Raw genomic sequence first — 24426 nt, forward strand, 5'->3', positions numbered from 1 at the left:
GAATGCAAACAATCTGACTGAATGAACAGTGAAAAATAAGCAACAATGTTGTGGCAAGGTGACACTTCAAGGGCAACTGGCGTGCAGTTGGGCTAGATGTCTACTGTTGGCAGAAGGGATACTGCTATGGCCAAATGCAGCTGCGCAGGATGTATTGCATGAAGCACATGGCTGACCCATACGACTCAGGCGCACACACTCTCACCTGGCACACAAACAGAAGCCCTCACACACACACCATGCACATGGATGACACACACATGCATGTGCACTCACCGGACAATGCCTCGTAATCAGCCAGATCTCCCACGCCTTGGATCTGTTCCTCCGTGACGTAGGTCCCAGCGACTGACTCATGTGGAGTGAGTTCCATGTCTACTACTGGAGACCCACCTCCAGTCACTAGAGTTGCGGCATGACTTGAGGCCAGCTTACTCTTTGCCCTGCGCTTTAGGTCATTCCAGCGCTTATAGCAATCATTGGCTGTGCGCCTCACGATTCCAAGGGCACTTACGATGTCCGCAACGGTCTGCCAGTGTGCCTGGCGTTGTGCAGGTGTGGTCTTGGATCCTGCAACAATGACCATCTCGTTGTCATGTGCGGACACATACTCGACAAGTGCATTCAGTTCGTCATCCATGAAGCTGGGCTTCCTGGACGGGCCGGACTGTGTAGCCATGTCTGGGGCATCAGCCTGTGCCGGACGAGCACTCTTCCTCTTCCGCTTGGAAGGTGGTGGTGATCCTGAGTGTCCTGCGCCGCTCTGGACACTAGGGGCAGGAGCCCTGGTGGACTCTGTATGAGGAGTGTGGGATTGCACACTCAGCATGGGAGTTGGTGCAGGCATTGGCTCTAGCGTGATGGTGTCAGGGGGAATGTCAGCAGCATGGACTAGGACCGACACTGTCCTGGCTGGGTGTGTGAGGGCTGGGGTGGATGGAGCCGCAGCTGCCCCTGCAGCCTCTCCGCCCTGCCTACTTGGTGCAGCAGATGACCTTGCTGCCCCAGATGCACGTGGCATGGTGACATCAACGTGCACCAGCGCACGTGTCATAGGCCTGCTGACCTGGAAGTCAGCCATGGAGTCAGCCAGGTCTGGTGCCACAATGGGCTGGTCCAACAAGGGCTGAGCATGGGTGGTGTCAGCCACATCAGCCTCAACGGGAGGGGGGGGATTATGGGTGCCCTTGACTGGTCCTCCACACATGGGGGGACAGGCTCACCCTGCAAGTAACGACCACGTCCCCTACCGGATCCACCACGGCCACCACTTGTGGCTCTTCCACCTTTGCCACCCTTACGGAATCCTCGCCTCCCAGCCATGGCACTGATGTAAATGTGCGTATGGGAGTGGCTGTAAACTATTGTCCTGGGCAAATGGGGGTCAAAGGGGTTGGGTACCAGATGGTAATTGTACCCTAGTGCTCTTGCAAGGCTGATTGTAACCCCTGGGGAAAGATGACGGGTCACGCTACGCACAGGAGCCCCAAAAAAGGGAGATGACGTGCACGCAACCCCTCCTAGACCACGTGTGCAGAAAGAAAAACCTGCACTACGCTGTGGCACCCAGTAACACAAGAATGAACGTATGCGTGTCACACGCAGCCTAGAATGACCTCTGAAGGGGTAGGCTACACACGGGGCAAGCACAGATGTTAGATACGTGCGTGACTCACCGTCTGCCAGGTAAAAGAGCGTGAAAAAGGAGCGCATTTGGTTGGCAACACCCCCGCCAAAAGAAGATTTGTACGCTGCCTGAGGAGACAGGACAACAGTAGAAGGGAACACTGTTTGAGGGAACAGGCCCAGGTAAACCAGTAAAAGAGAAAAAAGAGAAAAAGCTGTCAGAGGTAACAGGGAATACGAACTTGAAACGCCGTGAAGTAAATCGCGTGTGAAACGACAAGAAGTACAGAATTCACCCACTCGCTCTCCACGAAAAGCACGTACAAGGAAATGGTGTTCTACACGTACCTTTTATACGTCCAGCGTCACTTACGCGGCTTGTACGCGCTAAGTCCATTTCCACTAATTACACGCTTTGTCATTTATGCGTGTAGGGCCATTTCCACCAATTACACGCTTTGTCACTTCTGCGTGTAGGGCCATTTCCACCAATCACACGCGATGAGACTCTGACGTGCTGTCCAATTACAAGCCATGACACTCTGACGTGCAGTCTTTCCACGTGTGCTCTGTCATCACGTGCTGTGTGGGAAACACCCGTGCGGGTCACGTCACAGACGCGCTTACGCGCTGAGGGCCTTTGGTCCAATAGAATCGCGTATGCGTGCTGACACGCTTACGCGCTAAGGGCCTTTCCTCGATTTTCACGCTGACGTGCAGGATTTTCACGTGCCAAATCACTCCGTACCAAGCTGGCCACGCGTAAGCACACGGAAGACCACGCTCCTGCCCAGAAGGCCGAACTACTGCCCCCCAGAGCCCCGAGCACGCTCCCACCTGCCATCTGCTGCTGCCTGACTGCCTGCTGCCCACGTGCACTGCCATTTGCTGCCTGCACATCAGCCAGGGGTGCTGTTGCTGTGACCACCCCTGCTGGAACCGAAGACTCCCGACTGGAATTCCATCGCTCCACAGCCCAGCCCCAGGACCCAGTTGCCCACCCACTCCTGCCTCTGGGGTTGTCATGTCGGGGCAAACACCATCTGTGACCACTGACAACCCCCGGCCAGAGAGGCAGAGGGGCACCAGCTTCAGTGCCACCGAAGTTGGTGTCCTGGTGGAGCAAGTCCTGGGGCAGTATGATGCCCTGTTCGGAAGTTCCTGCGCCGACAAGGAAGGACAGACTCGGATCTGGACTGACATCGTGACTGCCATCAACGCGGAGGGGGTGGCAGTCCGGGACTTACAACATGTCAGGAAGCGCTGGGAGGACTTCAGGTCCAGGACCCTGAACAAGGCCCGGCGCCTCTTGAAGGCAGCGGATGCCAAGGGGCGCCGGGGCCACTTGTCGGAAGAACAGATGGGGGTCCTGAAACGCATATCCCCAGCGCTCCACGTCCAGGTCCTAGAGAAGCATGTACACTCACCGCTCGACACCGCTGGAGTCGAGCGGTGAGTGTACATGCATCCTGATTGTGAGCAGTGCGTGTGGTGATTATTCGGTATTGTGCAGGTTGCACATCTGTTTGTATGGGGTCGAGTATGGGTGGGGGTGTACAGGGCCATGGGGCTGACACATGCGAGGGCTGTAATGTGTGAGACATGGATGGTGCTTGTGTGTGTAGGCTTGCATGGCAAATGCAGTTGTGCGTGCACACATGTTTGGATGAATGTGTATGTAAGTAGACATGTCCGTAATGTCACGCATGTATGTTGTTTTCGGCTGCATGTATGAGCACTGTGTACATGTGCATGTGTGTGTATTTGACAAGGGTGCAACAGTGATGCAACATGGATGCATGTGACAGCGGTATGTGGAAGCCTGATTGGCAGATGTGACATGGATGCCCGTCTGAACAGTGCGACACTTGGCAGAGGTGTACACATGCATGCAAGTGTGGTGGTGTGTGTACATGTGTGGTGCACTTCCTGTATGGCATGTGATGTCTGGCTCCCCTTTGGCTGCTGATGCTGTTGTATGTGTAGGGATGGTGCTGGTAGTTGCGATATGGCTGTGGTATGGCTCATGTGTGCGAGTTGCAATGACATGTGTGTTGGGGATTGTGATGACATGTCTGAGGTTTGCCAATGCCACTCATGTGCAACTGTCATGTGTGTATGTGTCCATTGTACAGTGCCCTGATGCCTGTGTTTTGTTTCTCCCTGTCTGCAGCGTCAACTGATGAAGAGGGCGGAGAAGGTGCATTGGAGCACAGCGGCGGGGATCCGACCGCCAGCCGGAGACGCAAGGCCCGGCTCCCCTCCCGTGTTGTCATCTCGTCGGGGAGTGAGGAGTCCGGTGCCGCGTCCCAGGCCGCAGCTGCCGGGGGGAGGTCCAAGAGGCGGAGGTTGCAGTTGGACTCCTCGGCAGCAGAAGGGGCAGCTGGGACCCCACAGGGCCCAACAGGGGAAGATGGCACGGAGTCATCCAGGTTGGTGGGGGGTTTGGTGGAGGAGGAGGCCGTGCAAGCACCAGAGACGGGGTCTGGAGGTCGGGATCCCACTGGTGCTAGTGGTGCAGTGCAGGACCAGGGACAGGAGGCAGCACAGGCCGCCGCGGAGGTGCCTGTGTGCAATCCTGTCACCGATCCTGTCCCTGCATCATCTTGCACCAGCAGGGATGCCTACGTCCAGACCCGTTTTCAGGCAGGGGATGAGCTGACGTCAACTGGCCTTCCTCTGCCTGCGGACGTGGCCATCCAGGTCCGGGTTGAGCCTGTCCTGGCTGGTGTGGCGTTGCGTCACCGGGCCATGCGAGGTGACCTGCAGTCTTTTCATGGAGAGACTGCACGTCATCTCGAATGGCTCGTTGACCACGTCAGCCTGCTGGGACAGGTCACCCAGGCTGGATTCCTCCGTCTGATGGGGCTTGCTCCGACCCCCTCCTCAACTGGACCCCCTACGCGCCAGTCGTCCTCTGTGCCATCTTCCCACCCATCAGTCACCTGGGTGCCCTGTGGAGCTGCCTCTGACGGTGCGGCCAGGCTGGTGGAGGAGCCATCCCTGTCACAGTCGGGAGTCGGAGGTCCAGCAGGGGTGGCCACATCAACAACTGCACCCCAGCCGGCGGAGGATGTGCAGGCAGCAGGAGGCAGTGCACGGGCAGAGGCAGAGCAGCAGCAGCAACATAGTGGGAGACATGAAGGCTCGGGGCTTTCGACATCGGAGGGGCAGGCATCGGCCGGAGGGCAGGGGGACCCAGGACAGAGAGTGTCTTCCGTGTGGCAGCGGTTGGGCCACGCCATAGGTGCGGAGCGGCGGCGGGCGGAAGAGGCGCGGCTCACAATGGTCAGGGCGGAGAACTCCATGCGGAGGGCCCTGAGGCGGGCCGAGTGCCTCGAGACAATCCGCAGGGGGTTGGAGGAGGACACAGCGTCATCCCTGCGGACCCTCGGGGCCATGGAACTGGACCGCCTCCGGGACATCGAACAGGAGTTCGATGATGCCCTGGCTCGGGACACCACGGAGTGAGCCGCTGGACTTGCCCGCCGCCTTTGTATATAGTTCTTTATTTTTAGGTTTCCTTTGTTTCTTATTATGATTTGGAGTCGACGGACACTGCTCCACTTTTTGTATATAGTTGATTTTTAGTTAGGTTTTTTAGTAGGTTTCCTTTGTTCAGTTGGGCTCATGGACCCTTGGTAGTTTTTTACATAGTTCTTTATTGCATAGATATTTTTTTACATTAGACTTTGGACGACATTTTTTTGGATTCTGATTTGCAGTTTTTTTTTAATACGGACATGCAGCTTATTTTTTCTCATTCCCATTGTAGTTTGTTTCCTTTCTTTAGCATTCTTTATTTTTTTCAATACAATTTTGTTTTCATACTTCACTGTGTGGTATCATCTCATTGGTTTCATGCATGTCATGTTGGGTGTTTTCCCATTCAATTGCAACCATTGTGTGTGACGGATATGGGTTCATTAGCTTCATGAACATTGGGGGTGTAACATGTGATTTCCATTTCCATGTGGGTGAATGGGTTACTTGGTAGGGCTTTTTGGTTGTGGAGGCTGACCATTACGCACATGATTGGGGATTGTGAGGACCTGGTGGAGGGTGCCACTGGGGGGTGGGGGTGGTGGGAGACATGGGTGGGGGCCTGGTGGAGGCTGCCCCTGCACTGCTGGGGGGTGGGGGTGGTGGGAGACATGGGTGGGGGCCTGGTGGAGGCTGCCCATGGTGGCAGGGGGGTGGGGTGGTGGGAGACATGGGTGGGGGCCTGGTGGAGGCTGCCCATGGTGGCAGGGGGGTGGGGGTGGTGGGAGACATGAGTGGGGGCCTGGTGGAGGCTGCCCATGGTGGCAGGGGGGTGGGGGTGGTGGGAGACATGAGTGGGGGCCTGGTGGAGGCTGCCCCTGCACTGCTGGGGGTGGGGGTGGTGGGAGACATGGGTGGGGGCCTGGTGGAGGCTGCCCATGGTGGCAGGGGGGTGGGGTGGTGGGAGACATGAGTGGGGGCCTGGTGGAGGGTGCCCCTGCACTGCTGTGGGGTGGGGGTGGTGGGAGACATGGGTGGGGGCCTGGTGGAGGCCGCCCCTGCACTGCTGAGGGGCGGGGGTGGTGGGAGACATGGGTGGGGGCCTGGTGGAGGCTGCCCATGGTGGCAGGGGGGTGGGGGTGGTGGGAGACATGAGTGGGGGCCTGGTGGAGGCTGCCCATGGTGGCAGGGGGGTGGGGGTGGTGGGAGACATGAGTGGGGGCCTGGTGCAGGGTGCCCCTGGTGGCTGGGGGGTGGGGGTGGTGGTAGACATGAGTGGGGGCCTGGTGGAGGCTGCCCCTGCACTGCTGGGGGGTGGGGGTGGTGGGAGACATGAGTGGGGGCCTGGTGGAGGGTGCCCCTGCACTGCTGGGGGGTGGGGGTGGTGGGAGACATGAGTGGGGGCCTGGTGGAGGCTGCCCCTGCACTTCTGGGGGGTGGGGGTGGTGGGAGACATGAGTGGGGGCCTGGTGGGGGCTGCCCATGGTGGCAGGGGGGTGGGGGTGGTGGGAGACATGAGTGGGGGCCTGGTGGAGGCTGCCCATGGTGGCAGGGGGGTGGGGGTGGTGGGAGACATGAGTGGGGGCCTGGTGGAGGCTGCCCATGGTGGCAGGGGGGTGGGGGTGGTGGGAGACATGAGTGGGGGCCTGGTGGAGGGTGCCCCTGGGGGGTGGGGGTGGTGGTAGACATGAGTGGGGGCCTGGTGGAGGCTGCCCCTGCACTGCTGGGGGGTGGGGGTGGTGGGAGACATGGGTGGGGGCCTGGTGGAGGCTGCCCCTGCACTGCTGGGGGGTGGGGGTGGTGGGAGACATGGGTGGGGGCCTGGTGGAGGCTGCCCATGGTGGCAGGGGGTGGGGGTGGTGGGAGACATGAGTGGGGGCCTGGTGGAGGGTGCCCCTGCACTGCTGGGGGGTGGGGGTGGTGGGAGACATGGGTGGGGGCCTGGTGGAGGCTGCCCCTGCACTGCTGGGGGGTGGGGGTGGTGGGAGACATGAGTGGGGGCCTGGTGGAGGGTGACCCTGGATGCTGGGGGGTGGGGGTGCAGGGGGACATGAGTGGGGGCCTGGTGGAGGCTGCCCATGGTGGCAGGGGGGTGGGGGTGGTGGGAGACATGAGTGGGGGCCTGGTGGAGGGTGCCCCTGCACTGCTGGGGGGTGGGGGTGGTGGGAGACATGAGTGGGGGCCTGGTGGAGGCTGCCCATGGTGGCAGGGGGGTGGGGGTGGTGGGAGACATGAGTGGGGGCCTGGTGGAGGGTGCCCCTGGTGGCTGGGGGGTGGGGGTGGTGGTAGACATGAGTGGGGGCCTGGTGGAGGCTGCCCCTGCACTGCTGGGGGGTGGGGTTGGTGGGAGACATGAGTGGGGGCCTGGTGGAGGGTGCCCCTGCACTGCTGGGGGGTGGGGGTGTTGGGAGACATGGGTGGGGGGCTGGTGGAGGCTGCCCATGGTGGCAGGGGGGTGGGGGTGGTGGGAGACATGAGTGGGGGCCTGGTGGAGGGTGCCCCTGCACTGCTGGGGGGTGGGGGTGGTGGGGGACATGGGTGGGGGCCTGGTGGAGGCTGCCCCTGCACTGCTGGGGGGTGGGGGTGGTGGGAGACATGAGTGGGGGCCTGGTGGAGGGTGACCCTGGATGCTGGGGGGTGGGGGTGCAGGGGGACATGAGTGGGGGCCTGGTGGAGGCTGCCCATGGTGGCAGGGGGGTGGGGGTGGTGGGAGACATGAGTGTGGACCTGGTGGAGGGTGCCCCTGGTGGCTGGGGGGTGGGGGTGGTGGGAGACATGAGTGGGGGCCTGGTGGAGGCTGCCCCTGGTGGCTGGGGGGTGGGGGTGGTGGGAGACATGAGTGGGGGCCTGGTGGAGGCTGCCCCTGCACTGCTGGGGGGTGGGGGTGGGGGTGGTGGTAGACATGAGTGGGGGCCTGGTGGAGGGTGCCCCTGCACTGCTGGGGGGTGGGGGTGGGGGTGGTGGTAGACATGAGTGGGGGCCTGGTGGAGGCTGCCCCTGCACTGCTGGGGGGTGGGGGTGGTGGGAGACATGGGTGGGGGCCTGGTGGAGGCTGCCCCTGCACTGCTGCGGGGTGGGGGTGGTGGGAGACATGGGTGGGGGCCTGGTGGAGGCTGCCCCTGCACTACTGGGGGGTGGGGTGGTGGGAGACGTGGGTGGGGGCCTGGTGGAGGCTGCCCATGGTGGCAGGGGGGTGGTGGTGGTGGGAGACATGAGTGGGGGCCTGGTGGAGGCTGCCCATGGTGGCAGGGGGGTGGGGGTGGTGGGAGACATGAGTGGGGGCCTGGTGGAGGGTGCCCCTGGTGGCTGGGGGGTGGGGGTGGTGGTAGACATGAGTGGGGGCCTGGTGGAGGCTGCCCCTGCACTGCTGGGGGGTAGGGGTGGTGGGAGACATGAGTGGGGGCCTGGTGGAGGGTGCCCCTGCACTGTTGGGGGGTGGGGGTGGTGGGAGACATGAGTGGGGGCCTGGTGGAGGCTGCCCATGGTGGCAGAGGGGTGGGGGTGGTGGGAGACATGAATGGGGGCCTGGTGGAGGGTGCCCCTGGTGGCTGGGGGGTGGGGGTGGTGGTAGACATGAGTGGGGGCCTGGCGGAGGCTGCCCCTGCACTGCTGGGGGGTGGGGGTGGTGGGCGACATGAGTGGGGGCCTGGTGGAGGGTGCCCCTGCACTGCTGGGGGGTGGGGGTGGTGGTAGACAAGAGTGGGGGCCTGGTGGAGGCTGCCCCTGCACTACTGGGGGGTGGGGTGGTGGGAGACATGGGTGGGGGCCTGGTGGAGGCTGCCCATGGTGGCAGGGGGGTGGGGGTGGTGGGAGACATGAGTGGGGGCCTGGTGGAGGCTGCCCATGGTGGCAGGGGGGTGGGGGTGGTGGGAGACATGAGTGGGGGCCTGGTGGAGGGTGCCCCTGGTGGCTGGGGGGTGGGGGTGGTGGTAGACATGAGTGGGGGCCTGGTGGAGGCTGCCCCTGCACTGCTGGGGGGTGGGGGTGGTGGGAGACATGAGTGGGGGCCTGGTGGAGGGTGCCCCTGCACTGCTGGGGGGTGGGGGTGGTGGGAGACATGAGTGGGGGCCTGGTGGAGGCTGCCCATGGTGGCAGAGGGGTGGGGGTGGTGGTAGACATGAGTGGGGGCCTGGTGGAGGCTGCCCCTGCACTGCTGGGGGGTGGGGGTGGTGGGAGACATGAGTGGGGGCCTGGTGGAGGGTGCCCCTGCACTGCTGGGGGGTGGGGGTGGTGGGAGACATGGGTGGGGGCCTGGTGGAGGCTGCCCATGGTGGCAGGGGGGTGGGGGTGGTGGGAGACATGAGTGGGGGCCTGGTGGAGGGTGCCCTTGCACTGCTGGGGGGTGGGGGTGGTGGGAGACATGGGTGGGGGCCTGGTGGAGGCTGCCCCTGCACTGCTGGGGGGTGGGGGTGGTGGGAGACATGAGTGGGGGCCTGGTGGAGGGTGCCCCTGGTGGCTGGGGGGTGGGGGTGGTGGGAGACATGGGTGGGGGCCCAGTGGAGGCTGCCCCTGCACTGCTGGTGGGTGGGGGTGGTGGGAGACATGAGTGGGGGCCTGGTGGAGGGCGCCCCTGGTGGCTGGGGGGTGGGGGTGGTGGGAGACATGAGTGGGGGCCTGGTGGAGGGTGCCCCTGGTGGCTGGGGGGTGGGGGTGGTGGTAGACATGAGTGGGGGCCTGGTGGAGGCTGCCCCTGCACTGCTGGGGGGTGGGGGTGGTGGGAGACATGGGTGGGGGCCTGGTGGAGGCTGCCCCTGCACTGGTGGGGGGTGGGGGTGGTGGGAGACATGAGTGGGGGCCTGGTGGAGGGTGCCCCTGGTGGCAGGGGGGTGGGGGTGGTGGGAGACATGAGTGGGGGCCTGGTGGTGGGTGCCCCTGGTGGCTGGGGGGTGGGGGTGGTGAGAGACATGCATTGTTGATCAGTAGTGCAAGGTGACATGTGGGTTGGCTGGGGGGCATGCCCATGGTGGATGGGCTGCCTGCGGGACATGAGCAGGGGTGCAGGGTAGTCCCCCGTGGTGTGGGCTGCCTGCAGGGGCCGTGGAGGTTGTGGAGCGTACACCTGGGAGGACCCACATGGCCAATTCACGTGTGGTACTCCCCAGAACCCCTGAAATACACATACCCTGCTGAAATCGCGTGTGGAACTTCCCGCGCACCCCTGAAATACACGTACCCTGCTCGCACTGGGCCAATCGCGTGTGGAACTTCCCGCGCACCCCTGCAATACACGTACCCTGATGAAATCGCATGTGGAACTTCCCGCGCACCCCTGAAATACACATACCCTGCTGAAATCGTGTGTGGAAATTCTCACGCACCCCTGAAATACACCTTCCCTGCTCGCACTGGGCCAATCGCGTGTGGAACTTCCCGCGCACCCCTGAAATACACGTACCCTGATGAAATCGCGTGCGGAACTTCCCGCGCACCCCTGAAATACACCTACCCTGCTGAAATCGCGTGTGGATATTCCCGCGCACCCCTGAAATACACGTACCCTGCTCGCACTGGGCCAATCGCGTGTGGAACTTCCCGCGCACCCCTGAAATACACGTACCCTGATGAAATCACGTGTGGAACTTCCCGCGCACCCCTGAAATACACATACCTGCTGAAATCGCGTGTGGAACTTCCCGCGCACCCCTGAAATACACGTACCCTGCTCGCACTGGGCCAATCGCGTGTGGAACTTCCCGCGCACCCCTGAAATACACATACCCTGATGAAATCGCGTGTGGAACTTCCCGCACACCCATGAAATACACATACCCTGCTGAAATCGCGTGTGGAACTTCCCGCGCACACCTGAAATCCACGTACATGGCCAAATCGCGTGTGGAACTTCCCGCGCACCCCTGAAATCCACGTACCCGGCCAAATCGCGTGTGAGACTTCCCGCGCACCCCGGTATACACGCACACGTATTTTTTGTCAGCGGGTGTCCGTGTTTGTGGGTAACCCTTTGCACGTCATTTGTCCTGGAGGGCCACAGTATAGGACATTCATCATGGCAGTATATAGGTGCTATTTGTTGGCGCACCTTTTGGCGCACATTTCTTACAGCCGCAGAGACGCTACCGCCTGCTTTCTTGTGGCGGTCGTGTTTGTGCCTGTGCGCTGGTTTGAGCGTGCGCTTTTTTGCCCTATTCTATTCCATGAATACGTGTTGTAGGCGAGCGTGTGGGCATTCCGCGCACTTGTGCCCTGTACTTCCCCCGTGACGCCCACGTTTTGGCAAGTTATTCCCCATTCCGAGTGTTACGCCCGTGTTCCGCCTACTTTTGTTGCGTGCGCCGCGCTATGTGCGATTTTCGCTGTGGCCTGTGCGATTTTCGCTGTGACCTGGCGCACGCAGTTAGATGGCCTGTGCGCCAACGTGCGCCGCGCACTTTTTTATCGCACATCCGCTGGTTTTCTCGCGCACGGCCTTCCATGAATCGATGTGCGCTGCTTTTCGTGCGATTTTCGCACTTGCACTGCGATTTTCGCTATTCCACTGCGATTCGCACGTTTTTGCCCACTTGCGCCGCGCTAATTATTCCATGAATCGGCCTGACAATCTTGTCCCACAGGTGCAATCCAAGAAACCGCAAACCATGGAATAATGTGAAAATATGTGCACGTCATTGTGAATAAGCATACATCTTAACGGGTATAATCTTTAGACTTTCTCAAAAAAACATGAAAGCTATTTGGGTGTGACAAACAATATAATATAATATACTTAATTAGGTTTTTTTTAGATACAACTGAGCAAGCAGTTCAAAGATATGAGTCCGTTCAAAGGTATATGAGTCTAATATACTGCAACCAAAGAAATCTCTTCCTTTTTCCAGTTGAGGACTAGAAAAGTGTTATTGGCAAGGCAGTCTTTATCCATTTGGTTATCCTAATTCATTTCATTTAAGCCATGTTTCAATGGATTGCTTTTCTCCCGCAGATTCCTCATCATGATAGATATCCATGTCAGCTTGCTGTTCAGAATGGTTTTCAACAGGGGGCTGTGAGAAACCTGAATGTGTCTCACCCGCTAATCCCTGGGGATCTGTCCTCCAGGTAGCCAGGACACGGTCATCGCTTTTGGCTCCAGTTCCTGGGTGTGGACCAGTCCGGGAGGATCACCTGGATGGTGGGTCTTCGGGGAGTGGGAGTGGGACACCGGACGGTGAGGCGCGGTATCCCCTTCACTGTAGCACCTTTTCCCCATCCTACCAGGTAGGATACTTAGGGACTCAACCCTCCTCCCCTTTCCCGACACAAACACTTTCTCATGAACAGCTCACTGTGAGCAAAAACGGACTAACACCCGAGCCGTATACCTGGCATGTCCCAACACAAAGGTTAGGAAGAGTGAAGCAATTACTGATCAGTACACACACCTGACTCCCATCATACTTCCCCACAGGGATAAAAGGCAGAGAACGAAATTACACTCTGAGCAAGGCAAAACACACCAGGGAGCAGCAGTTCCAAGTTGGCAGTTTAATACCAGAAGAAAGACGGAAAGACCAGAGAAGGTTGCAAGGAGGAAAGTACCCTTGACCTTTTCGGAGAAAAAACACTACTATCGTGAGCCTTTGAGAACAAGAAACATAAGACCTTGAATTAAAGCTGAAGACAAGTGCATTGTGTCTCAGAGGTACTCTGGGCTTTCCTGCATCGATAGCCAAGGCGGGGAGGAGCGATTGCTACAGGTACTGTCCTTGGCTCCTACAACAAAGCAGCGCCAGTAAAATCAGCACAGCCGGTGAGTCAGTGAGACTGATAGCAGACCGGTCTGCGTTAGAACCAAGATTGCAAGCGGCAACATTGTATGAAGACATCTGAAGAGAACAGTGTGTGAAGCATATGTGATGAGCGACGCAAATATAATTGAACACCCAAGGAATTAATGAACATTTTGAAGCCAAGATAGATACCATGCACAGAGTGTTCCGGCACCACGTGGGTGCTCATTCGAGGGTCTCTGTTAGGTATCCAAATGAGAAGTGGCAAATGTAAACTGTGAATTGTAAAATTGACGTGGTCCTGCACTGGGTCAAGCTAAACCCTGTGCACATTCGAAAGTCTTTGATAGCTAATATGAACTGTAATTGGTCCAAGCCGGGCTGAGGGAGACTAATTGTGTAAGGATCTCAGCCTGGCTGAGGGGCATCCAGGGAGAACCGTGAGTCACCCGAGAAAGGATATTCTGCGAACATTGGCGAAGGGGATCTGAGCCCAGAAGAGCGGGATCCAAAGTAACGATTGTTGTATAGGTATAAAAAAAGGCTCTGTGCCCGGCTCAGGGCGTTCCAGGGTGAAGAGTGAATCACGTAACGTACGTACTTGTAAGAGAAAAGGAACTTTTCATTTGTTTTGGTACATCAGCCCCTCTACATCAAGAGACTTTGATAACTTAAGAGACTTGGGCACAGAAGGCCCTCAAACTGGTAATGGAACTGTGTCCTTGTGCCGAAGAAGCCTGAGAGTGTGCTATACTGGAGTGAACAGCCTTGTCCTGTGCTGAAAACGTGGGGAAGGGAGGCCAACGGCCTGAACATCCTGACGTATCATTTTTGTGAACACTTCTTTCTTTTTCATGAACACTACCCCACACTATTTGTATTTAGAAGATAAGGGTTGGCAATACGTTTGTTAGTATAGGCCCTTTTATTTTGACAAGACTCCACTAGGGCTGCATTATTATTATTTGATGGTCTTAGCTTTCTCCCATCTGTAGATTTAGGATTAGATAGGTGTTTATCATACCATTGTTAAAGTTCAATAAACACCCTTGAACTGTTGTCACTTGTGTCTGTCGTAATATTGATTCCATGCCTTCCTTACATATGGTGTCAGTAGTGGGATGTGACTCAATTGAAACAAATTGAGGAACCCTACAATTCCAGAAGCTTAGTCATCAAGCCTCAGACCCCTCTGTTGCCACGAAGAAATAAATAGACTTTGATCGCTGTAGCAGCAGAGAGGCTACTATCCCTCCTGGGAGAAGAGGAATTATTACCACAGACTTAGTTTTGATATCCCCTCCTGGGTGTCATATAAGATTGGCCCCAAAATCTGGCCTAGCCTGGAAGTTCGGTATAGGCATTCTAGCAGGCGTCATTGATGTCATTGATCCTGACTTCCGGGGATACTTACATGTTCTCTTACAGAACCATGATCCAATCCAATTTGAAGTACATTGTGGGGACCAAATTGAACAAGGTATTCCTGAAAAAGCTCTATTTCTACATTTTAAAGAGAGTAAACCAGAAAAAACAGAGAGAGGTACCTTAGGCGTTGTGTAAGCTGATGAACCATATACCACTAAAGAGAAAAGGGAAGAAGAGCTTACCATCTTTCCCGACCTGGCCTTCGCCCAGCGAAATGACCCAACCCTCACTGGGGCTTTCTTACAAGCAAGTCCTGAAGCAGAGGGGGTAAAGAAGTCCTTTTTTCTCCTTAAAGCAAGGATTGCTATATAGAAAAGAAATATCCACAGAAGGCCTAAGTAAAACTCAGTTAGTAATCCCCAAAACCCACTGGAAGATTTTACTAGAGATTGTGCATTCCCATCTGACAGGGGGACACATGGGACAATCCAAGACCCAGGCACACATCAGTGGGAAGTTTTACTGGCCCGTATTCTTCTCCGAGAGATTCCTCATGGCCCACTGAAGAAGGGTTCGGAATGCTGCCTCCACCACCCCCTACTACTAAATTCCTGACAAGGAAGAAGGCCAGGAAACACTGCAATCACCCATTCTATTTTGGACGTATTCCTAATGCGCCTATGATAGATGGGTATGTTGAGAGGTATGCCCTAAGCCAGCCATACCGACAAGGGGACATGCAGATCTACCCATGCGAGCTGCAGGCCATGATCAGAGACACCTATATGGACAGCTTGGACTAAACACCAAGAAGCCATGTTGCTGACACATTAGAGACACCACAACATGGCAGCATTAGATATGAAACACACGTGCCATACGCACTTCGGGCCACAAGCACACACTCGAATACATGAAGAACACAAGTGTACAGTTCTATAGTTAGAGGACAGATACATACTGTCATTGGTTTTATTATGTTTGCCATTAGCCAAATGCAGTAACACAGAAACTGCAAGGCGCAAGAGATCCTGAGCAAAACTTGCAGATGCTTAAACGCAAATAACCCTATGGAGCTGCAGGAGCACCTATTCGACCTGACAGAGCTAAGTGTAACTAACCTATGGAGATGTAGTGTAACATAGACACTGTAGAAACCACATCATAAGGCTAAGGAAAAGTACAGCAGGCCTCAGGGCTCTGTCCAAGAGACGAGCTGAGCTGATTCAGGCTGGACAGAGAGCAAGATGCATAAGACAGGACCCACAACCAAAGTCAAGAGATACGGATGTCATTCCAATCCCCAGATGACAAAGGGACCAGCTGCAGAAAGTACGATTAAATCCTCATAATTCAGGGCAGCATAGCTCAAATTTGTCGTCTATGAAAACATGACGTGGCCGAAGCAGACGATGGACAGCGATCAGCGGTGGGAAAGGAGAGCCGGTCCCAGGATGCCAGACACTGACTGCAAGACGTATGCAACAAGTGTTTACGCCAGATAAGGAAGCACTCTCATAAGCCAAAGGTGGTACAGACAAGTTACAATACAGGCGCATAATCGTTCTCATCACCTTAAAGAGGTACACAGTAAGCTGAGAATGTTTGCGGATCCCAGGCCTGGGGATGTCCGCTCTAGCCAATCACAGTTTAGTACCCTAGGGGTGGGGAGCAACAGGCAAGAACCAGCACTGCAACAATGGTATAGTTAGTGAATTGGGGATGAAACAGGCCAGCCATCTGACATGTAAGAGCCAGTAGAATAACATCTATAGTGTCCTGTTTAGGTTATACCATGCTCAATACCCAGTCGCCCGGCCCAATAGGTCTTTTGGAGAAGGGCCTAGGTTCTGACGAAGTGCTGCTGCCATTTGGGAGTAAAACCGGCATGTAAGATGAGGAAGAGCGATATGTGCATGAATATTCTGTGTTCCTGTGCGCTGATCTCTGTTAGTTTTGTCTGTAATAAACCTCAGTTTGAACTTGCTGTTAACTGTGTACCTCTTCAAATTGATGAGAATGATTATGTGTCTGTATTGTAACTTGTGTGTATCACCTTTGCCCTATGAGAGTGCTCCCTTGTCCGGCACAACACTTTTTGCATACTGTTGTATACTCATTGTGGTCAGTGTCTGTAAGCCTGGGACCGGCTCTCATTTCCCACCGCTGATCGCTGTCCATTGCCTGCTTCGGCCACGTCACGTGTTCAGAGACCACGAATTTGAGCTCTGCTGCCCTGAATTATGAGGATTTATTTGTACTTTCTGAAGCTAGACCCTTTGTCGTCTGGGGATTGTAATGTCATCCGTATCTCTTGACCTTGGCTGGGGGTCCTGTCTCGCATGTCTTGCTCTCTGTCCAGCCTGAATCAGCTTCACTCATCTCTTGCTTAGAGGCGTGAGGCCTGCTGTACTTTTCCCAAGCCTTAGAATGCAGTTTCTACAGTGTCATGTTATACTACATCTCCATAGGTTAGTCACACTTAGCTCTGTCAAGTCCCATAGGTGTTCCTGCAGCTCCATAGGCTTATTTGCATTCAAGCATCTGCAAGCTTTGCTCAGGATCTCTTGCGCCTTTAGGTGTCATCGTCACTGCATTTGGCTAATGGCAAAAATAATAAAAGCGATGACAGTATGTGTATGTGTCTGTCCTCCTACTATAGAACTGTACGCTCGTGTTCTTCATGTATTAGAGTGTGTTCTTGTGTCCCGAAGTGCGGATGGCACGTGTGCTTCATGTCTAACGCTGCTATGTCGTGGTGTCTCTTAACAACGGCAGCAACATGGCTTCTTGGTGTTTAGTCCAAGCTGTCCGTACAGGTGTCTCTGATCATGGCCTGTGGCTCTTTATTCACGCATGGGTAGATCTGTATGACCCTATGGCTGTACTTATCAATCATAGGTCCATTAGGAATACATCCAAAATAGAATGTGTGATTGCGGTGTTTCCTGGCCTTCTTCCTTGTCATTAAATTAGTTCGAAGAGGGGATTCCGAACTCCTCTTTACCTCCCTACCTGCCCCACTAAGGAAACTTGTTTAGCATTCTCTTATCTTTTTGTGGGTGATCCGTAGAGGAAGGGTTGGCGCTTTTTGCACATTATGATCAACCTGTAAAAAAAAAGGGTAATGCAAAAAGAATAATAATAATAATTTAGCATTTATATAGCGCTCAAACCCTTGGGTACCAGAGCGCTGCTTATTATTACCCACGGTTCGTGGTGCTCATTTGTCAACCTCGGAAGGATGAAAGGCTGAGTTTGGCCTTGCAGGAATTCGAACCTGCATCAGCAGGCTCTGCACCGATGCAGAGCGAGCGCTCTAATCACTGTGCTATCGGACATGCCAATAGCCTTACCTGTTTGTTAGTCGCAAAAATAGGGAAATCCTTTTCTTCTGTTTTTTTCCATGCACAGGAATTAATTCCCTTTGCTTCTGATCACGGGGTGAAAAAAAAGTGGGCTCTTGAGGTATGGGGGGCATAGTGCATGCTATATGTACGATCGCCAATGTCACGTCCTGAGTCGAGGAGTGGCGCTGTCGAGGCATGAAGGAATCGAGGAGATGACGTCAGGCCGCACTACACCCACTGTTCATATTTTCCGAGCAACTGGCACTGAGGGGCTGATCTATCAAGATGACTATTCTGTGGCAGAACAATCCATAAAGAACATTACTGGTAAGTAATGTCTCCGTTTTATTCTCCCCCATACTTCACCAGATGAGCGCTGACAGAGATCCAGGCATAATAACCAATGTGCCCAAGATCGCAAGGCGAGTCGGGCATGCAAACTGCAAGGCCCAAATTCAAATGTGTTAAAAAGTCAGCCCTGCCTGCCGGCCCCTCCTCCCCCACCCTCTCTTCGCATGTCTTTTTTGAATTTCTGGCCAAAAGTGCCATCCTTTTTGCCAGAGCTCTTGAAGATAGATGTAAGGGAAGGGCCAGCTGCTATGTGACGCAGAACGATGGCATCCAAATGAAAGCCCTTTTATATCCGTGATCATAATATAGGACTGAGTGCAGCTGTCTAAGTTTGGGAGAGATTTGTGGATGATGCTTTAAAAACAAGTTGTGTTTCTCTGCCGCTTCACTTTTGACCTGCATAACATTGTTATTGTAATTATGTGTCTTTTATCTGAAGCCTGCTCTGCACTGCAGTCAAAAGGCAATGTACATTTCCCAAGCCACATTTTGCCAATACGTGTTTACTTGGATAGCCCTGTCAAGTCTGTTGTACGTTCTTTAGTGTTATTCTACGTTGTTTAGTGTGAGTAGGCGACTAGGTCAACAGTGTGTGCTGTGCAAATTAGCCCACCCGCACAAAAATGCATTCTCTCTCTCTCTCTCCCTCGCTCTTTGGCACTTACAAAATCACTCCTTTTCTCCCTCTGTCTCTCCCACTCCCTCTTACCATTTTGTAAAACGCACTATAAAATCGAATATTTTTCATGAATTCTAATTAAAAATGTATTCGACGCTCACCTTGTCAAGCTTTTCTGACAAGTATAATTGCAAGTTCAACGTTTTATTCTGGCGACTTCTGTTCCTCTAAATCGAGCCCGATCTTGATTGAATTCAGCTGCTGCAGTCTTTCAGCCCACGTCAGTCCCCTTTTGGAAGAATTGAACTCCGGCGCCTACGGAAACCACTAGTGTATAGATATAAGCGCTTACATAATGCCTTCTGTGCCTGTGGGTTTTTCTCATTGCATTTGCTTCCTGCTACTGACCGTGTTTTCTCTGGTGTGCTTCTCTCCTTAGCTATGCTAACGTCAAGAAGTGCAGTAACGAGGGACGGGCTTTGATGCAGCTGGATTTCCAGCAGTTTTTAATGAAGCTGGAGAAACTCACGGACATTAGACCGATTCCCGATAAAGAATTTGTGGAGACATACATTAAGTCCTATTACCTGACCGAGAATGATATGGAACGCTGGATCAAAGAGCACAGGGTACATCATATTGACAAGTTGAAATGTCATATTTGCTCTTTGCATATATTGCATGCCTTTCTACTTGCAACAATAGATGACGTCGCTCCAATCACAAGGCCTCCCACATCCCATAAAGCTCCCACTCACTTGGTGCTTGGGTACCATATGCTGGAGTACAAATCCTGCTCTGGGATTTAAACTGGCCTTTCCCAATTTCTGAAAATCATCCCCTTACTAGCCTCTGCAGGAGTGGTGTGGGCTAGTTAGATGTCCTGCTCACCCTTGTTTCCATGCCAGCCTGAACAGGCTACATGGCAGGCCCGGACAGTCGGGGGAAGTGGGCCTTCCATGCCACCTCTGGGGTGTTGATTATGAACTTGAAGGCAATATACTCTTTGTGAAAGTATTGCTTTGAAAAGAAAATTACCGTTTCATATATTATCACTTCCTCCCACTTCCAATATTGTTTTCTCAGTTGTTATGAAATGTGACGAAATATTACAATTGTATACCTTAGATATGTTTGCCACCAAAGGCAATCTTCTTTTAATGTCCTTTACCACTTCCATTGAAATCAAAATGTGCAGTTATAGAGAGGGTGATATTTTAAATGTTTTTATACTCATTCCATTGTTAAGTTTTGTATGCTAAACAAGTCTGTCTCTTTGTATGTTTTGTAGTCACCACTTTTTCATTCGCAGTGCCTAGGCCTATTTGATATGCTCCCAGAAGCAGCATGTACCAATATAACATCTTTTTGCATATTTTCGCAGGAGTACTCAACAAAGCAGCTTACGAATCTGGTGAACGTGTGCCTTGGATCCCACATCAACAAAAAGGCAAGACAGAAACTACTGGCAGCTATTGATGACGTGGATCGACCGAAAAGATAATCGCCCATCAGATCCCTTTCGCGGGAATCTGGATGTTGCTCCATGGACAGTGCATGAAAGCACGACTTAGACCACTGATTGGTGCTGCCCAAGATAAATGAGCAGGCTCCTTATTATCTTAGAACACATTGTGCAACATGGCCATCTTTTATATAATCTACTTGTATGTCCGTGCTCCTTTTGTACAATATATTTACTAATGGATTATGTTACTCTGCCTGCTTGTTTTGTGGGTACAAGATGTACATTTTATTAGTGTGTCTTCTTATTAATCCCATTGCAGTGTCCAGTTTTTAATTATTGGGAACATCATTTTGGTAAATATGCTGATGCTGAGAACATTTATTGTGCCCTATTTTCCTTGTGTAGATTGTCCGCTTTGAACATGTACTTTGATGGAGAAAGAGGATTTGTAATTATGTCGTGTGGTGTGAGCGCTCCTATCAGAAGTATTTTACGGTTTCAATAAAAGACATTTACTGTACATTAAATGTAAGGTTTAACTATCCAACTCGATTTCATACCTACATTTGATTTGATTGACAGATTAATAAAATACACTAATGTTCAGACACTTAAATTGATAGCTGCATGTGTCATTTTTAAGTGCAAGTTTTGTGTAATAAATTCGTGTTATTTAACAGTGAAACATAAATTCGTGTTGTTTAACAGTGAACCTGGAAGGTGCAAACTGATATAGAAGCTTAATTTAAGGCAGCATGAGCACATTTCCTTTGGTCATGAACACATGCTGCAGTCTGGGGACACTACCTACTTCACAGCTTCTGGGAATAGCCTGGTCGCTCATTGCAAGGAGATCATGCAAGCACTGTGCACACATCTCCAAGGTCCAGTAGACAGCCAGTCCTGGTGTGATGCCGCTGGTGCTAACCAACGCGATGAAAGGCAGTGTGTAACCTTTGGCTACCTGCTGACCATTTAATGCACGCCTGCTGCAGGGTCCTCAGAAAGTCCTCCTGATGAAAGCATACCCCCACAGGTCCTGGCTCAACGCCTAACTGCCCCCATAGATGGCTTCATGATCTCAGTTTCTGTGTCTGCAACAATAAGACAATCCGCCCTTGCAAAAACCCTCTTTGGTGCCTGTCTCCCTTGGTTACTGCAGATCGATTACCAGCTTATTTAATTAATTGTACTGCAGAAAAGGTTCCTTTATCAAAGATACACGTTTTGGGCAAGTATGCAATTGTATCTCAGAGTCTCAAAGTCACTGGCATGTGGTTGTATGAGAATGAATACATGCTTTATTACCACTTGATCTTAACGATAGAGGTCGCTTGCAGCAGAACCAAACACAGTCTATTGAATTATGTTACTTAATGTACATTATTGAATATAAACCTATGATGGCAGTGCTCCGTATCTTTTGTCAATTTGTTATTATTTTTACATTTATTTTAAATCCTCTCATATGTAACAAGATATAAGATGTTCTCATACATTGGATTTAATCCTATAATTCATTGATTAAAACATGCCTAACGTACCCATATGACATTCATATCAACCCTCGTGTTGTACTAAGCTCTATACGCAAAAAACCCATCTCACAGAATTACTTTACATAAGAAATAAACAATGCGCATCTAAACAATACATTAGTGCAAATACGCAATGTGCAACAATGCAATTTCTCAATTTTTTCGATTCCTGTCAAACCACCTAAAAGTGCATGGAAGTATAAATCATTACATTTTACATTCTCATGCTCCCTAAAACGGAAACGAGCAGACGGTTCTAGCATCCCAGTTGTCATGGCCAACCTCTGGACAACCTTCCATTACACCTGCGATATGAGACGTCCTACCAGCTATTTAGAAAAACCTAAAGACTCACCTTTTCATCTAACTCCAGTTTTTCTCTACACCTACCTGGACTCTCCACTCTGTACCTACCAATGTAACTATCACCCAGAGACACAAGAGCTTATTGCGCTGCTATCAATACACAAATAAAATAAATAAAATCACTAATTGAAGGTGGTTGTGATGAAACCTATGTTCTTGGAAAGGATTGTAGGTCTTACAGTGGTACCTATTGTCATGTATGTACCCTGTATGTATCTCTACGACTTGATCAAAGTATTAAAACAGCACAGTCTTCCAGGCATGTAATATGCATTGGTTCTAATAATCCAATATTGGTTGTGGACTATGTGGTCCAATTGAAGGTTATCATGAAACTCCAAACCATCTGCAATTAGTCTTTTTTATTATCAGGGTCTTTCTCCAAGGTCTACGTCTCCAATACATGAATTAATTACACAGGATGTGGTATCTACTTCCTGTGTGATTCCCTATGTTGTTGTACAGGATGTGGCCAGTTTGTCCCTGTGACACATGCATTAACAGTGGCTTCCCCATTCCAAGCCATTTTTTGTCTTGGCTGTTCAGTTAAATACACGTGGAAATGTGTCTGTGACTTAACATGTGTTTCTAATGGATTCCTCGCTCCCACAGATTCCTCATCTCTGATATCTCGCAGCACAGCTGCTCTTCGGAAACTTTTCTGCCGTCTTGGGATGCAACATGGCTCCACTGCAGCTGCACCCAACGTTTCTACATGCCCCGCACCTCATATGACTTTGGTACCCAGTATACATTGGGGTTCCGCGCCCCATGGCCTTTGTTCCTTTTTTCTGTGCACTCTGATTGCATCAGGAACCGTGCTTAATTTTTTCAAAGTTTGACTGCTTTTCATTTGTTGACTGTATGCCCCTCGGAATCGCTGTTCCTGTCCACCCATGCAAAACCTGAATGCTTGGTTGTCCAAATCCCAAAACAACTACTTTCCCCTCCTTGCCCCTGGATAGGGAGAGCAAGAGGTTGGATGGCTAAGGGCAAAAGGTTTTTGGCTCTGCAAACTGAATGTAAGCGTCCCCCAAAAACGCATCCTCCTTAGTGAGAGGCAATGACGGACACACCCCAGAAGGGAATGAGACCAAGACCAAGTGCGGGTGAGATCAAAAGGGTTTTTATCTAAACCAATATAGGGCATGCAAAGGACTCTGCAGACTCCGAGAGCGCTCTGTCTGACAATAGCAAAGACAGTCCTACTTATTACAGAACTACGTCACGCATGACACAAGCTATAGGGGGCACATAGTCTTAGGGATTGGGTGGTGATGGCTAGGTGGTATACATTGTATACAGTTCATTCTCCAGGATTGGCGGACGTCCGTGCGGTGTCACACGGGGTGGATGGGTCAGCTGGGCTCATTGGGGTGGAGTGCTGGGCTGGACATGACTTATAGTGATGATAAGTGGCGTTTCTGATACTTTGCCCTTGTGGCCAAACATTCCCATTCATTCATCATGCTATACAATTTCAGTTGTCTTGTAACTCTTGCATTATACTGACCTCAGATCGAGAATGAGACAGGGATATTGATATATAATAAGTAGTGCCCCAATACATCTGTTGTAAGGACACCTTAGGTTCAAACATGTTTTTCCCATGAGTCCATGTGTGGGGTCAGGGGCACAGGAGGGGTTACCTGATCGTCCTGTCGGTGAGGGATGGTATTATGATCTGTTGGTACAGGGGTGGGCGCCCCCCTTCAAGGGCCATTAACTTGGGGTGAACAGGGATACTAATGGGCCGTGGGGGGGCATGTAACTGGTGCCCGGGAGATGGTGGGATTTAGGACCAGCTAGCTCGCAATTCATAGTCAGGCTGTGGTGGCCTATTGACATGGGGGAGGCGGATGCTTGAAGCGGGTCCAGCAAGATTGGGAGGGGAGGCGAGGCTGTGCAGTTCGAACACCAGCTATCCCTGGCGAGCCTGGGAGGGAGGAGGGGGGAGAAGACCTTGCAGCTCTGAGCCTGTCTCCCTGCACAGGGCAGTGTATCGTACCATTGGGAAGGGGCGGTGGCATCACTTAGGGGTTTCTGGGTTGTGCACATATATTTACATTAGTGAGAATATAAGCTAGCGCCTTTGACAAAAATGGAGTTATCTAGTACAAAATGGTGTCTGTGTTGTGCCATATATGTGGTTGTGCAGCCTCACGTGTCGATCCGCAGCCACCTCGCCTCCTGGGCCCTGGGGCGCGGGGGCTGCCGATGAGTCATGAGTCTTCACCTGGGTAGGAGATGTAGGCTAGAGGGGGGTCCTAGCGACCTGCCCTCCCCTACATTTCCCCCCTTTTGTTACTTAAGTAACGAATACCGTAATTCCCCTAGCCGCTCGCGTTCTTTTCCTCGATTCCTGCCTCTGCCCATGCTGGTGTCCCCTTTATTGGCATCCACGCTCTACATACTCCCCGGAGGCTTTCTCCCCTTCTAGCATACTCGTCTGGTGTGCAGGTCAAATATATACATCCCCCATCTCCCTCCAGGTCTACCCATACTTCTGTGTACCACTCTAGTTCCAGGG

The 24426-nt window shown here is 52.9% G+C and overlaps 1 protein-coding gene across 2 annotated transcripts in view; it reads left to right on the forward strand.

Moving 5' to 3' along the window:
• Positions 1-20608, forward strand: part of VPS50 (VPS50 subunit of EARP/GARPII complex) — a 2190829-nt gene extending 2170221 nt beyond the window's left edge. For both annotated transcript variants that reach the window (XM_069648466.1, XM_069648467.1), the window contains 2 exons: positions 18964-19153; positions 19909-20608. In XM_069648466.1, the coding sequence (XP_069504567.1) occupies positions 18964-19153; positions 19909-20028 (310 nt within the window). In that variant the 3' untranslated portion in view covers positions 20029-20608. The remainder of the gene's footprint in view (positions 1-18963; positions 19154-19908) is intronic.
• The last annotated feature ends 3818 nt before the right edge of the window (positions 20609-24426 follow it).

Source organism: Ambystoma mexicanum, chromosome 2q (genome assembly GCF_040938575.1).
Source record: "Ambystoma mexicanum isolate Mex_15411 chromosome 2q, UKY_AmexF1_1, whole genome shotgun sequence".
Lineage (NCBI taxonomy): Eukaryota > Metazoa > Chordata > Amphibia > Caudata > Ambystomatidae > Ambystoma > Ambystoma mexicanum.